The sequence below is a fragment of the Nerophis lumbriciformis genome, linkage group LG29 (genome assembly GCF_033978685.3).
Source record: "Nerophis lumbriciformis linkage group LG29, RoL_Nlum_v2.1, whole genome shotgun sequence".
NCBI lineage: Eukaryota > Metazoa > Chordata > Actinopteri > Syngnathiformes > Syngnathidae > Nerophis > Nerophis lumbriciformis.
Window position 1 is genome coordinate 20,787,426 of NC_084576.2, and position 16,115 is coordinate 20,803,540.

The 16,115-nt window shown below is 35.6% G+C and overlaps 1 protein-coding gene across 3 annotated transcripts in view; it reads left to right on the forward strand.

Moving 5' to 3' along the window:
• LOC133572098 (protein inscuteable homolog) overlaps positions 1-16,115 on the forward strand; it is a 142,400-nt gene that overhangs the window by 100,491 nt on the left and 25,794 nt on the right. For all 3 annotated transcript variants that reach the window (XM_061924794.2, XM_061924795.2, XM_061924796.2), the window contains one exon: positions 5,286-5,411. In XM_061924794.2, coding sequence (XP_061780778.1) covers positions 5,286-5,411 — 126 coding nt within the window. The remainder of the gene's footprint in view (positions 1-5,285; positions 5,412-16,115) is intronic.

Here is a 16,115-nt window from a genome sequence, read left to right on the forward strand (position 1 = left end):
CAACTTTTTCAACTTCTCTGCGCATTTTTGATTTTGTGCCATGTGGCGGCTTAGTGGTTGTTTTGTTTCCCCCGATTTCTGAATCAGTGCATTTATCATTACGATAAAACATTTTTTTTCTTTGTCGGAAGAAAGCGGAAGTTGCGAAGCAAGATTGGTTGCATGAACAAAGACACCCACTCTCTGGTAACCGAGCAACGCAGGAAGTGATCACTGATCAGTGGGAAGTGACACGCTAACAGCCAATCTGGTAACAGTATCAACTAGAGATGTCCGATAATGGCTTTTTTGCCGATATCCGATATTCCGATATTGTCCAACTCTTAATTACAGATTCCGATATCAACCGATACCGATATATACAGTCGTGGAATTAACACATTATTATGCCTAATTTTGTTGTGATGCCCCGCTGGATGCATTAAACAATGTAACAAAGTTTTCCAAAATAAATCAACTCAAGTTATGGACAAAAATGCCAACATGGCACTGCCATATTTATTATTGAAGTCACAAAGTGCATTACTTTTTTTGAACATGCCTCAAAACAGCAGCTTGGAATTTGGGACATGTTCTCCCTGAGAGAGCATGAGGAGGTTGAGGTGGGCGGGGTTGAGGTGGGGGGGTTAAGGGGTAGCAGGGGGTGTCTATTGTAGCGTCTCGGAAGAGTTAGTGCTGCAAGGGCTTCTGGGTATTTGTTCTGTTGTGTTTATGTTGTGTTACGGTGCGGATGTTCTCCCGAAATGTGTTTGTGTGGCGCATATTTGTAACAGTGTTAAAGTTGTTTATACGGCCACCCTCAGTGTGACCTGTATGGCTGTTGACCAAGTATGCTTGCATTCACTTGTGTGTGTGAAAAGCCGTAGATATGCCTTTAAGGTGTATTGGCGCTCTGTACTTCTCCCTATGTCCGTGTACCACTCCGAACAGCGGCTTTTTAAAAAGTCATAAATGTTACTTTTTGAAACCGATACCGATAATTTCCGATATCACATTTTAAAGCATTTATTTTACACAACTCTGTCCTGTTATCCTAGTTCACACCTATAAACATATTTATTTGGGCTTTATTTATCCAGGGTAAGAGAATTAAAAACATATTTTCTTTTTGCAATGCTGACCTGGTAAAGAGGCAGCATTTGTTAGAGAAGTTGAAGTGTGATGATAATCTCACGTCATCTCCAATTTCCCAATGTTTAAGATGGACAAATACTTTTTAAGCGTAACACACGTGGAGAATCTCTATATAACAAGGACGCCTGTAATTATAATTGACTATTATTATTATTAGGTATGATGAATTAAAACAGTACAGTAATTTATCAATATGCTTTAACTGCCATCTGGTATCTACTTTTATGTGTGTGTGGTATAAAATGAATAAAACATCAATACAGTATATGTTATCCAATTTTTTGTTGTAATCCTTGGATATTTTTTAGATTAAAAATAGCGATAATCAATGCATAAAATCACAAGATGATTTAATGTTATTGGGAAAAAAAACATCTATGCAAATTTCAGAAAAAGCCGCCACAAATTCAGTTATTTTAGGGCACACAATCACAAAAAAAACTGCGTTCCGATCCATCCGATGACTTCCTTCTTTGGATTATTTCTTAAATCTCTCCCTCTTGTGTTTTTCATAATAAAAACTGCCACCGTCACAAATACAAACTCTGCCGACGGGCTCGTATGAGAACCTGTCAGGCCGTCCAATCACAACAGGGGCCGCATGATTGGCCACTCCAAACGTGAAAGAGTCATGTCGGCTCTAATGGCCGTATTAGGATAATGGCTGCCTCCTGGCAGGTAATTCCATCTATTTGCACACGGACGAATACCTGGAAATGTTTGCCAGGGGCCGAGGTCTGTGTGGACATGACACATATTTGTTTACTCCAACAGCAGACATGGAGCTCATTTTTCAGCTCATGAAAAATGCAATGTTTATCAAACGCGATAAAATCCAGTCATTCCATGGAGGACCGCCGTGATTCTTCTGACGTGGTTCAGCTGCACCCCACAATGTCCTCACAAAATTATTATAATGTGCCCCGTGGAGCACGACGACACCCAGGGCTAATTTGAGGCCCTGAGCAGAATTCTATTTGGAGCCCCCACTACTACTTTTTTTTCACTTTTGTATTTATGTGAAACCATTTTTATACCTTTTTTTTGTTGTTTTTTTAACCCAACCTACATTCAATTTCATGCATGTTTTGTATTAAAACAAATTTATGGGAAATACATTTTTCAATTATTATTTTTAATATTATTATAAAAAGTGCTAGAAAGACTAGCACTGACGCTGCGTGCCTCGGGGGATGGTGAGAATTAGAGATGTCGACATCTCTAATGTAATATCGTAAATTATCGGTATCGTTTTTTTTATTATCGGTGTCGTTTTTTTTGTTTTTGTTTAGTTTTTTTATTAAATCAACATAAAAAACACAAGATACACTTACAATTAGTGCACCAACCCAAAAAACCTCCCTTCCCCATTCACACTCATTCACACAAAAGGGTTGTTTCTTTCTGTTATTAATATTCTGGTTCCTACATTATATATCAATATATATCAATACAGTCTGCAAGGGATACAGTCCGTAAGCACACATGATTGTGCGTGCTGCTGGTCCACTAATAGTACTAACCTTTAACAGTTAATTTTACTAATTTTCATTAGTTACTAGTTTCTATGTAACTGTTTTTATATTGTTTTGCTTTCTTTTTTATTCAAGAAAATGTTTTTAATTTATTTATCTTATTTTATTTTATTTTTTATTTTTTTAAAGTACCTTATCTTCACCATACCTGGTTGTCCAAAATAGGCATAATAATGTGTTAATTCCACGACTGTATATATCGGTTGATATTGGTATCGGTAATTAAAGAGTCGGACAATATCTGAATATCGGATATCGGCAAAAAGCCATTATCGGACATCCCTAGTGAGAATAATTGGAAAGATATTAGTTCTACACAAAAAAAAATCGATTCACATCCCAATCACGATTCTTATTCATCCAGATTAAAAATAGATTTCTAATTTTAAAAAATGTATAAAAAAAAAAAATCCCCAATATACCATCCTATGATAATAATAATAATAATTATATATATATATATATATATATATATATATATATATATATATATATATATATATATATATATGTATATGTATGTGTGTGTGTGTGTATATATATATGTATGTATGTATGTGTGTGTGTATATATATATATATATATATGTGTGTGTGTGTGTGTGTGTGTGTGTGTGTATATAGTATATATATATATATATATATATATATATATATATATATATATATATGTATATATATGTATATATATATAAATGTATATATATATATATATATACACAGTTGTGGTCGAAAGTTTACATACACTTGTAAAGAACATAATTTCATGGCTGTCTTGAGTTTCCAATAATTTTTACAACTCTTGTTTTATTGTGATAGAGTGATTGGAGCACATACTTGTTGGTCACAAAAAAACATTCATGAAGTTTGGTTCTTTTTTGAATTTATTATGGGTCTACTGAAAATGTGAGCAAATCTGCTGGGTCAAAAGTATACATACAGCAATGTTAATATTTGCTTACATGTCCCTTGGCAAGTTTCACTGCAATAAGGCACTTTTGGTAGCCATCCACAAGCTTCTGGCAAGTTTCTGCTTGAATTGTTGACCACTCCTCTTGACAAAATTGGTGCAGTTCAGCTAAATGTGTTGGTTTTCTGACATGGACTTGTTTCTTCAGCATTGTCCACATGTTTAAGTCAGGACTTTGGGAAGGCCAGTTTAAAACCTTAATTCTCGCCTGACTTTTGACGTGTTTGGGGTCATTGTCTTGTTGGAACACCCAACTGCGCCCAAGACCCAACCTCCGGGCTGATGATTTTAGCTTGTCCTGAAGAATGTGCAGGTAATCCTCCTTTTTCATTGTCCCATTTACTCTCTGTAAAGCACCAGTTCCATTGGCAGAAAAACAGGCTCAGAGCATAATACTACCACCACCGTGCTTGACGGTAGGCCTGGTGTTCATGGGATTAAAGGCCTCACCTTTTCTCCTCCAAACATATTGCTGGGTATTGTGGCCAAACAGCTCAATTTTTGTTTTATTTGACATCACATGGACAAAGATAAGACCTTCTGGAGGAAAGTTCTGTGGTCACAACAACTGCGATATGACAATGTCATATTGTTACACCCTAGCTATAGCTACTATATCTGGTAAAAGTAGTGTAAAGGTGACTACATGTCTAGTTATGATAAAAACACATTTAGAAGGTCATCAATAATTATTTTATGTTCCAACTATGAAAGTATTCCATCTATGAATCATACCCTTTCTTTGTGGACATTAACATACCACGGTCAACCCAAATACCAATCAGCCATTTGACAAGGTTTTTTTTTAAATTTTTTAGGGTTTACTTTATCCCGCACTTGAAGCGCGAGTGAAGGATACACTACCGACCTGATAGGACCTGATACGTTCGATTATACTCACAGATGCCCCCTAGCGGTTGTTTTTTCACACTGCAGCTAGTCCTGGATCGTGCCACACATTAATGCTTCAGTCACACGCAGGATTCTCACAGGAATTAGGCAAAAATACAACCTTACCTATTGCATGCTGCCGTATTATAACCACAATGCGGGACGAGCGCTTGTGTCAGGTTCAAACACTGATGACATCTATCAAACAGACGAGAAGCAAGAAATCATGCAGAGACAGAGTTCAATTTGGCTCAATGAGGAGGTTTTGGGCTGTATTGTAGTTACAGATCCAAACTACGCTCTAAAAGTCCAGCCCGCGTGCTTCCTCTATTTATTTGGGAGGTCCCTGGTTACATCACTGAAGCTGTCGCTGAGGGAAGGGGGTAATCTCGACAACTCCAGTTAGACACAATATATGATTACACAAAAATGCAAATGTATTGACGCTGGTGATATCACCTTGTCTCTACTCTGTCTGCGTCACGGCGGTGTTCGGCCTTGGCAGTTAGCAGGCACAACACTGATACGAGATGGCTGGCAATCTTTTGGATTGCCAGCTTTGCACAGATAGAAATATACAGATAATAACTATAGCTACGGCCCTTAAGCATAAAGTTGTGTGATAATATATACATGATTATTCTAACACTTGACCAATTATCTTATCTACAAAACCCGAACAGGGTTTTTACTTTTGACAGTTGGGTCTTTTTTATTGTTTGATGGATAATGCTGTGCATCGTCATGTCTGTGCAGGAAGGAGCGGTGGTGTCGCTGTTCAAGATCTGCAGACAGGACCGCTTCATGGGCCTTTACGCTCACGCCCTGAGGACGGTGGCCTCCATCTGCTGCGTGGAGGAAGGCATCAAGCAGCTGGACAAGGTAGAGTGTCCCATCCACACAAGCACCCTGCCCTTCGTAGATCCGTATAACAACCAACACATTTGTGAATTCACACTGCAAAAAGTCCAGTATTTAAAAACTAAAAAAAAAAATACAAAAATTAGGGGTATTTTATTTGAACTAAGCAAAATTATCTGCCAATAGAACAAGAAAATTCGGCTTGTCGAAACAAGTAAAATTAGCTACATCAATGAACCCAAAAATACCTTAAAATAAGTATATTCTCACTAATAACAAGTGCACTTTTCTTGGTAGAAAAAAAAATTAGACCTTTTTGCTCAATATGTTGAAAAATATTCTTAAATTAAGTAAATGCTAGTGCCATTATTTTGACATAATGATATGCGCTCGGTCATGATTTTTTTTCATGCTTAAAGTAAGAAATTATTACTTTAAAAAAAGTAGTTTTATACTTGTGAGTGTTAATGACACAGCTTTGCATCAGTTGATATTCTAGTTTCAAGCATGTTTTACTCAATATAGGTCATAAAATCTCAGCAACAAGCTGTAATATCTTACTGAGATCGTTTAGGACCAAAACCCTTAAAACAAGTAAAATGCTCTAACATAAAATCTGCTTAGTGAGAAGAATTGTCTTAACAGACAGAAAATAAGCAAATATCACCCTTATTTGAGATATTTATTCTTACTTAGATTTCAGTTTTTGCAGTGCATTCATTCATTTGTTGACTGTCGTGTTAGCATTTTTGCTATACAAGGCTTTCCGTAGCAACATTAGCGCTGAAAACTTGATATTTTCCCAGCTTATTTCATGTGAATTCATTGAAGAAAATGCAGTACAAACAGTCGGATTATAATGTTTGGCACCATATTAAAGCATTACAATTGTTAATGGAATATTTTGCCAATGAGCTAGCTTACCCAGGGAAGCCACATGCTCGCATAGTCACATGACTGTCACATGACTCGGGATAGGAACTCTTGAACCGATTGGCACCTGGAAATCGATATCAATGGTACCGATTTTTGGTGCCTTTTGTATGGGTTAGTAAATATTAATTGTTTTTTATTATAAAATAGCATTCTTATTGCAGCATTTAAAAATGAGCTAATTATGAAAACTGCTGTCCAGTCGTTATATTTCATGTTATTACACATTTCTGAGTCTTTATTAAGCATAACATTAGGTTGCAAATCCTAGACTTTAGATGGCAGTAATGCATTGGGCTAAAAAGCAAACAAACAAAAACAAAAAGCCAACTGCATGCAAAGTAAGTATATATATATATATATATATATATATATATACACAGTATATATATATATATATATATATATATATATATAATGTGTATAATGTGTATATATATAATGTGTATAATGTGTATATATATTTATATATATACATATGTGTATATAAATGTATATATATTTATATACATACAGTATATGAATATATATACATATGTGTGTATATGTGTTTGTGTGTATATATATATATGTTAGTGTATATATGTGTAGATATATATATATATATATGTATATATATATATATATATTTGTATGTGTGTGTGTGTGTGTGTGTGTGTGTATATATATATATATATATATATATATATATATATATATATATATATATATATATATATATATATATATATACATACGTATATTTATATACTGTATACTATATAGCATATACATATATGTGTACATATTATAATAATATAATGGATATATAATTCATAATTTTTAGAATTCACCTACTTAATATTTTGTAATCAGTCAGAAATATCAAGAAGCTAAAATGTGCCAAATATGAATACATGTGGTGAGAGTGTTTGGCATTTTTCCCATCATGCATTGCTAAATGGGTGTAATTTTCAACTTTTTATGGCGGTTGGCTGTTTTTTATATATAATATCCACAAAGTTCAGTGGACAGTGAGCATTTGTGCTGACTTTTTGTGCTGTTTTTTTTTTTTTTTTTCTTCCTGCGCCATGACTAGAGAAGATTGTTTAGATTGAGTCATATCAGTAAATGCTGTGCATGTACTCCCTAGAAAGCATACTCCATGGTCACTGGTCTGAATCTACAAGATGCTGACAACTAAGCACCGATCAAACTGCCGGATATTTAAATGTATTATGACCCGGCCAGATTGCTTGTTGAACTTGTGATGTCTCGCGGGCCAAATTGAAAACGCAATTGGCTACCGGACGGAGTTTGGGCACTCCTGCTACGTAGACTCCTCGCTAGCGGCTGACATACCTCCACAGTGAAAGTCACTAATCATCGCTGGAGGCCTGTGAATAGCTAAACATGGTACACTCCACACTGTAGGGGGATACAAGAAGATATGCTACCCGCTAAGCTAGAGCTTTTTATCGTAAACAATACCAAGTTTGGTATCAGTATATGTTCAGAACCAGAGTGACTGAATCAATATTATTATTATTATTTTTTTGCTGTTGTTTTCTTATTGTTTACAAACTCAGGAACTAAGTCTCGGGACAAAAAAACCAAACAAAAGTATTTAAATTAGAGCCAGTAGTTGCCCATGTTTTGTTGTTTTCCTTTATTGACTTCATATTGCCTAATGTAGTGTTTTTGTCTGATTATAATTGTGGTCAAAAATGCGATAATTAAATGAATTTCAAAGTAAAAGTATCTGCATTGGTGTGAGTGATACTGCCCCGATATTCGATACCCAAAGTAGTTGTATCGCCTATGGCTACTATAAAGTATAGAAGCATCCAGGTGTGTAACGTCAACAAAGCAGAAGTCCGCTCCTGATTAGCAGCGCGGTCTCAGGGGAGTGAGGGGCTGTCAGCCACGTCGGCTCGCTGCCGCCCGCTCAGGCTCGACAAACACAACTGTCATGGCCGCTGTTTGTTGCTCACTTTTATCCCCACGTGGGAACTTTGTGTGGGGATAAAAACACGACGGGATGATTGACAGGTAGATGGGAGCACACCTGCTTGTATTATTAACTAACTGTTTCCTAAATCTCCATTTAAAATGTGCTTACTATAACTGTGAAAGGCATATCACCATGGCAACGTGTTGAACCTCCAATAGACTTCACTGTTATTGTGACCAAAATGATCATGGTTATTATTGTAGAAGTATAATTATTTATACACACACTGAAATATTTTACCAATTTTATTTAAAAATTAACTATAACTAGACGAGGCAATTCCTGAAGGAATTTTGTGTGAATAGACTTAGACTTAGATTTAGACAAACTTTATTGGTCCACAAGGGAAATTGTTCCAATTTCCAATGCTCCAATGCTATTGTTGAACTGAAATCCTGGAAATTTTTTTAGAATTGTTGAAGTAGAGCACACTATTCCCAAACAGGGTAAATATTTTGAAGTTGGAACAGTTGGAAACAGATGGAAAATGTGGGGGTTGTTGAACTTTAAAGAATGTCCCATTGGGGATTTCCAAAAAAATTGGGAATCTCGGGAAAAGCGGGAATTTTTTTGAAAATGGTAAAAAAACTTGAATGTTCTGAATGAGTTGAAATTGTTGTTGTTGGAATTTTTCAAATCGGTCGAGAAATGTTGAAGTAGTAACATGTTGAATTGAGATATGGTATTAAGGAATTCCTGGAATTTCAGGAAAACCGGGAATTTTTCCAGTTCCTGATTAAGAGGATTGTTTTGACGGTGGAACGGTTGAAGTGGGTTAAAAATGTGGAACGAGTAGTCGCCAGAAAAAAGGGTCAAAAACGGGTTTAAAAAAACGGGAATTCTGGGAATTCCTGGAATTTTTTGGAACTTCGAAACATGATAGTTTGAATGTCCAGAATGAGTGGAATAGGTTGAAGGTGGAATGGTTGAAAAATGTCCCGGAAAACCTGGAATTCTGGGAAATCTTGGAATTTGTCAAGGGAAAGCCTGCGATTCCCGAACAGGCTGAACAGTTTGAAGTTGGAATGGTTTGAATGGTTTGAATGGAGAAGGTAGAGCGTGCCAAAATCTGGAGAAGAAGAAGAAGAAGTTGAAGAAGTTTGATAAATTGATTAATTTTGGCGTAGAAAACCATATGTGTGGATGCTTTGGAGCATTCACACAATAAATTCACTCAGAGTAGACTTTCTTGAAAGAAGAAACATTAAATATTGTTCTCGATTCCCAAGAGTCATATTTTAATTTAAGTGTTTAAATGTTTCTTTTTCAACATTTTAGTTTGTAAAAAAAAAAGAAAAAGAAAAAAAAAAGAAAATTTTTTAATTAATAAAGGCATTTTTATGAAAAAAAAAAAAAGAAAAAAAAGAATATATATATATATATATATATATATATATATATATATATATATATATATATATATTCTTTTTTATTTTGATATATATATGTATATATATATATATCAAAATATATATATTTTATATATATATTATATATATATATATATATGTGTGTATATATATATATATATATATATATATATCAAAATAAAAAAGAATATATATATATATATATATATATATATATATATATATATTGTTTTTTTTTTTTTTTTTTTTTCAGAAATACGGTACAAAAAATAAATAAAAATAAAAAGAATATATATATATATATATATAAATAAATAAATAATATATATATATATACATTCTTTTTATTTTTATTTATTTTTATATATATATATATATATATAGATATTTTTAATTTTTTTTTTAAATTTTTTATATATATATATATATATATATATATATATATACATACTTTTTATTTTTATTTATTTTTTTGTAAAAAAGAATATATATATATATATTCTTTTTAATTTTTATATATATATATATTCTTTTTATTTGTATTTATTTTTTGTACCGTATTTTTCGGAGTATAAGTCGCTCCGGAGTATAAGTCGCATTTTTTGGGGGAAATGTATTTGATAAAAGCCAACACCAAGAATAGACATTTGAAAGGCAATTTAAAATAAATAAAGAATAGTGAACAACAGGCTGAATAAGTGTACGTTATATGAGGCATAAATAACCAACTGAGAACGTGCCTGGTATGTTAACGTAACATATTATGGTAAGAGTCATTCAAATAACTATAACATATAGAACATGCTATACGTTTACCAAACAATCTGTCACTCCTAATCGCTAAATCCCATGAAATCTTATACGTCTAGTCTCTTACGTGGATGAGCTGAATAATATTATTTGATATTTTACGGTAATGTGTTAATAATTTCACACATAAGTCGCTCCTGAGTATAAGTCGCACCCCCGGCCAAACTATGAAAAAAACTGCGACTTATAGTCCGAAAAATACGGTATATGTATATGTAGAAAAAAAGCCAATTGAGTTCATAATGTATTTCTGCACGGATTATAAATATTTTAAACAATTTCAATAAAACAAATAACTTTAACAAATTGACAAAAATATATTCGGCACCAAACTAAGTAATCTCTGTGTCTGGCTTTCTGATAACAAACTAACTGTCACTACACCTGGGTAAATCAGAGTCCATCCTATTTGGGTCCAAGCACAACCTAGGTAAATCCCCAGGCTTTACGATTAAAGCAGGTGATACCATAATCACCAGCAAAGACAAGGTCATTTAACTAGCTTGTATATTGGACAACACTCTCGGGTAAAAAAAATGGCATTAAAAGCAATCCCCAAGACCAATAATAAAACTAGATTTATGGGCAGGATTTCTGCATTTATCAACAGGGATACACTTAAGACCCTTGCCGGTGCCCTCATACAGTGTCATTTTGACTACGCCTGCACCTCGTGGTTCACCAGTACCCCCAAGCCACTAAAAACAAAACTGAAAACTTCCCAAAAGAGACTCGTGCTCAACCTCCCATACAGGACTCACCTAACTCAATCCCACTTTACCAAATTGGGATGGCTTAGAGTTGAGGAAAGAGTACACCAAATCGCAATGTGCCTGGTATTCAAAATACTCGGAGAAACTGTCCCCAAGTACCTGTCCAACTATTTCACCAGATTAAGTGATGCTCACAGGTACTACACGAGAGGGGGTTCCTCAGACCTCGTCCCCCCCGCAAATTCAAGAGTCTCATAGGAAAAAATGCATTCTACTATTTTGCCACCACACAGTGGAATGCACTACCAACGGACCTTAAAATTCCAACTTCCCTACTAAATTTTCAAACTGCCATAAAATCCTGGCTCAGCTCAACCTCTACCTGATCTGAACCAAAATTGATCCACAGCAACTTTCCGAAGCATCAAACAGGTTTATATCAATCAATGCAATCAATGTTTACCTATATACGGTAGCCCTAAATCACGAGTGTCTCAAAGGGCTGCACAAGCCACAACGACATCCTCGGCTCAGACCCCACATCAGGGCAAGGAAAAACTCAACCCAATGGGACAATGAGAAACCTTGGAGGGGACTGCAGATGTGGGGACGTCGAGTGGATCTAGCATAATATTGTGAGAGTCCAGTCCATAGTGGATCAAACATAATAGTGAGAGTCCAGTCCATAGTGGATCTAACATAATAGTGAGAGTCCAGTCCATAGTGGATCTAACATAATAGTGAGAGTCCAGTCCATAGTGGATCTAACATAACAGTGAGAGTCCAGTCTATAGTGGATCTAACATAATAGTGAGAGTCCAGTCCATAGTGGATCTAACATAATAGTGAGAGTCCAGTCTATAGTGGATCTAACATAATAGTGAGAGTCCAGTCCATAGTGGATCTTACATAATAGTGAGAGTCCAGTCCATAGTGGATCTAACATAATAGTGAGAGTCCAGTTCATAGTGGATCTAACATAATAGTGAGAGTCCAGTCCATAGTGGATCTAACATAATAGTGAGAGTCCAGTCTATAGTGGATCTAACATAATAGTGAGAGTCCAGTCCATAGTGGATCTAACATAATAGTGAGAGTCCAGTCCATAGTGGATCTAACATAATAGTGAGAGTCCAGTCTATAGTGGATCTAACATAATAGTGAGAGTCCAGTCCATAGTGGATCCAACATAATAGTGAGAGTCCAGTCCATAGTGGATCTAACATAATAGTGAGAGTCCAGTCCATAGTGGGGCCAGCAGGAGACCATCCCGAGCGGAGACGGGTCAGCAGCGCAGAGATGTCCCCAACCGATGCACAGACGAGCGGTCCACCCCGGGTCCCGACTTTGGACAGCCAGCGCTTCATCCGTGGCCACCGAACCTGTGCCCCCCCCCCTCCACGAAGGAGAAGGGGGCAGAGCAGAAAAGAAACGGCAGATCAACTGGTCTAAAAGGGGGTCTTTTTAAAGGCTAGGGTAAACAAATGAGTTTTAAGATGCTTCTACTGAGGTAGCATCTCTAACTGTTACCGGGAGGGCATTCCAGAGTACCGGAGCCCGAATAGAAAACGCTCAATAGCCCGCAGACTTTTTTTGGGCTCTGGGAATCACTAATAAGCCGGAGTTCTTTGAACGCAGATTTCTTGCCTGGACATATGGTACAATACAATCAGCAAGATAGGATGGAGCTAGACCGTGTAGTATTTTATACGTAAGTAGTATATGTGGTTATAGTGTATATCAGGGGTCACCAGGTAGCCCGTAAGGACCAGATGAGTAGCCCGCTGGCTTGTTCTAAAAATAGCTCAAATAGCAGCACTTACCAGTGAGCTGCCTCTATTTTTTAAATGTTATTTATTTACTAGCAAGCTGGTCTCGCTTTGCTCGGCATTTTTAATTCTAAGAGAGACAAAACTCAAATAGAATTTGAAAATCCAAGAAAATATTTTAAAGACTTGGTCTTCACTAACTGACAAAGAACCAGATAACAGATTTGGTGTTCAGTTCAAAGTGTGACATGATTTATTTCAAAATTTGAGAGTTGACTTTTGTATTTTACATGAGTTATTATTTGTACAAACATGGTGCAAAGTAATTCATGATTTGTTAAAAAATGTTAGTGGCTAGCTAGTTTAAATGGGATATTGTGATTTCCCAAGACTGTCTTAGAAGTGATCATTTGAAAATGTTCAATTTGAAAAATGTGCACTTAGAGAAAATATACAAATAAAGTGTTGCATATTGATATTTATCTGTTTCTATATATATTTATTGTGAGAAATCATTAAGATGATCAGTGTTTCCACAAAGATAAATATCATTAATTATTAATAATAACATAGAGTTAAAGGTAAATTGAGCAAATTGGCTATTTCTGGCAATTTATTTAAGTGTGTATCAAACTGGTAGCCCCTGCGATGAGGTGGCGACTTGTCCAGGGTGTACCCCGCCTTCCGCCCGATTGTAGCTGAGATAGGCTCCAGCGCCCCCCGCGACCCCGAAGGGAATAAGCGGTAGAAAATGGATGAATGGAAACTGGTAGCCCTTCGCATTAATCAGTACCCAAGAAGTAGCTCTTGGTTTCAAAAAGGTTGGTGACCCCTGGTGTATATATATTTTCTTTTCTCATTCTGTTTTGCACACTCTTGGAGTCAAACATGTGCAAAGTCATGTACATAGTGTATATATACCCCCCCCCCCCCCCCATTTTTTGTATATATTGTCTTTCAAATCACCTGACATGTATACTGTGTATATGTACATAATTTATCAATTTTTTTACGTATTTTTTTATTTACATGTTACAGGTTATATATTTTATTATTGAATGTATCACATTAATGGACCACAATGGAAACAAGCCTTTTGGCTTTTTGTGCCATCCATTTGCCTTTTTAAAGCATTACATGTAGAGATAATATCGGCAGTCCGATCTTATCGGACTGCCGATATTATCGGCCGATAAATGCTTTAAAATGTAATGTCGGAAATTATTGGTATCGGTTTCAAAATTATCGGTATTGGTTTCAAAAAGTACACACACACACACACACACACACACACACACACACACACACACACACACACACACACACACACACGCAAGTGAATGTGGTCAACAGCCATACAGGTCACACTGAGGGTGGCCGTATAAACAACTTTAACACTGTTACAAATATGCGCCACACTGTGAACCCACACCAAACAAGAATGACAAACACATTTCGGGAGAACATCCGCACCGTAACACAACATAAACACAACAGAACAAATACCCAGAACCCCTTGCAGCACTAACTCTTCCAAGACGCTACAATATACACCCCCGGTACAACCTACCCCCCCGCCCCCACCTCAACCCCGCCCACCTCAACGTCCTCATGCTCTCTCAGGGAGAGCATGTCCCAAATTCCAAGCTGCTGTTTTGAGGCATGTTAAAAAAAATAATGCACTTTGTGACTTCAATAATAAATATGGCAGTGCCATGTTGGCATTTTTGTCCATAACTTGAGTTTATTTATTTTGGAAAACTTTGTTACATTGTTTATTGCATCCAGCGGGGCATCACAACAAAATTAGGCATAATAATGTGTTAATTCCACGACTGTATATATCGGTATCAGTTGATATCGGTAATTAAGAGTTGGACAATATCAGAATATCGGATATTGGCAAAAAAGCCATTATCGGACATCTCTAATTACATGGATTCAATTCTTTAAGATGTCAATACACTTCTCAATAAATAAATCAAAAAAACAACACAAATACAACATTGAAACAACATGCTTTTTGATGACGTTTAATCAATGGGTACATTTTTATCTGATACTCTTGGCATTGCTTGTGGTGTCCCCCAAGGGTCCGTGTTGCGGCCAAAATTGTTTAATGTATATATTAATGATATGTTTAGTACATCCAAAGTACTGAAATGTATACTATTTGCAGACGACACAAATATATTCTACAGTAGTGATGACTATAATGAGCTCATAAATACAGTAAACACAGAACTAAACATAGTAAAAAAATGGATCAACACAAATAAATTATCTTTGAATATAAATAAAACTAAGATAGTGATGTTTGGAAATCGCAACATAACGTCTGAACAGAAAATAGGTATTGATGGTACCCAAATTGAAATCGTAAATGAGAATACATTTTTGGGAGTAATAATTGATAGTAAACTATCATGGAAACCTCATGTCAGACACATTAAAACAAAAATCTCCAAAAGCCTCTCAATTATAAACAAAGCAAAACTATACCTCAATGAAAATGCACTCCGTACTCTATACTGCACCTTGGTACTCCCATACCTTACATACAGTGTGGAAGTATGGGGGAATACTTACCACAACACAATTCTTCACTAACTGACAAAGAAACAGATAACAGATTTGGTGTCCAGTTCAAAGTGTGACATGATTTATTTCAAAATTTGAGAGTTGACTTTTGTATTTTACATGAGTTATTATTTGTACAAACATGGTGCAAAGTAATTCATGATTTGTTAAAAAATGTTAGTGGCTAGCTAGTTTAAATGGGATATTGTGATTTCCCAAGACTGTCTTAGAAGTGATCATTTGAAAATGTTCAATTTGAAAAATGTGCACTTAGAGAAAATATACAAATAAAGTGTTGCATATTGATATTTATCTGTTTCTATATATATTTATTGTGAGAAATCATTAAGATGATCAGTGTTTCCACAAAGATAAATATCATTAATTATTAATAATAACATAGAGTTAAAGGTAAATTGAGCAAATTGGCTATTTCTGGCAATTTATTTAAGTGTGTATCAAACTGGTAGCCCCTGCGATGAGGTGGCGACTTGTCCAGGGTGTACCCCGCCTTCCGCCCGATTGTAGCTGAGATAGGCTCCAGCGCCCCCCGCGAC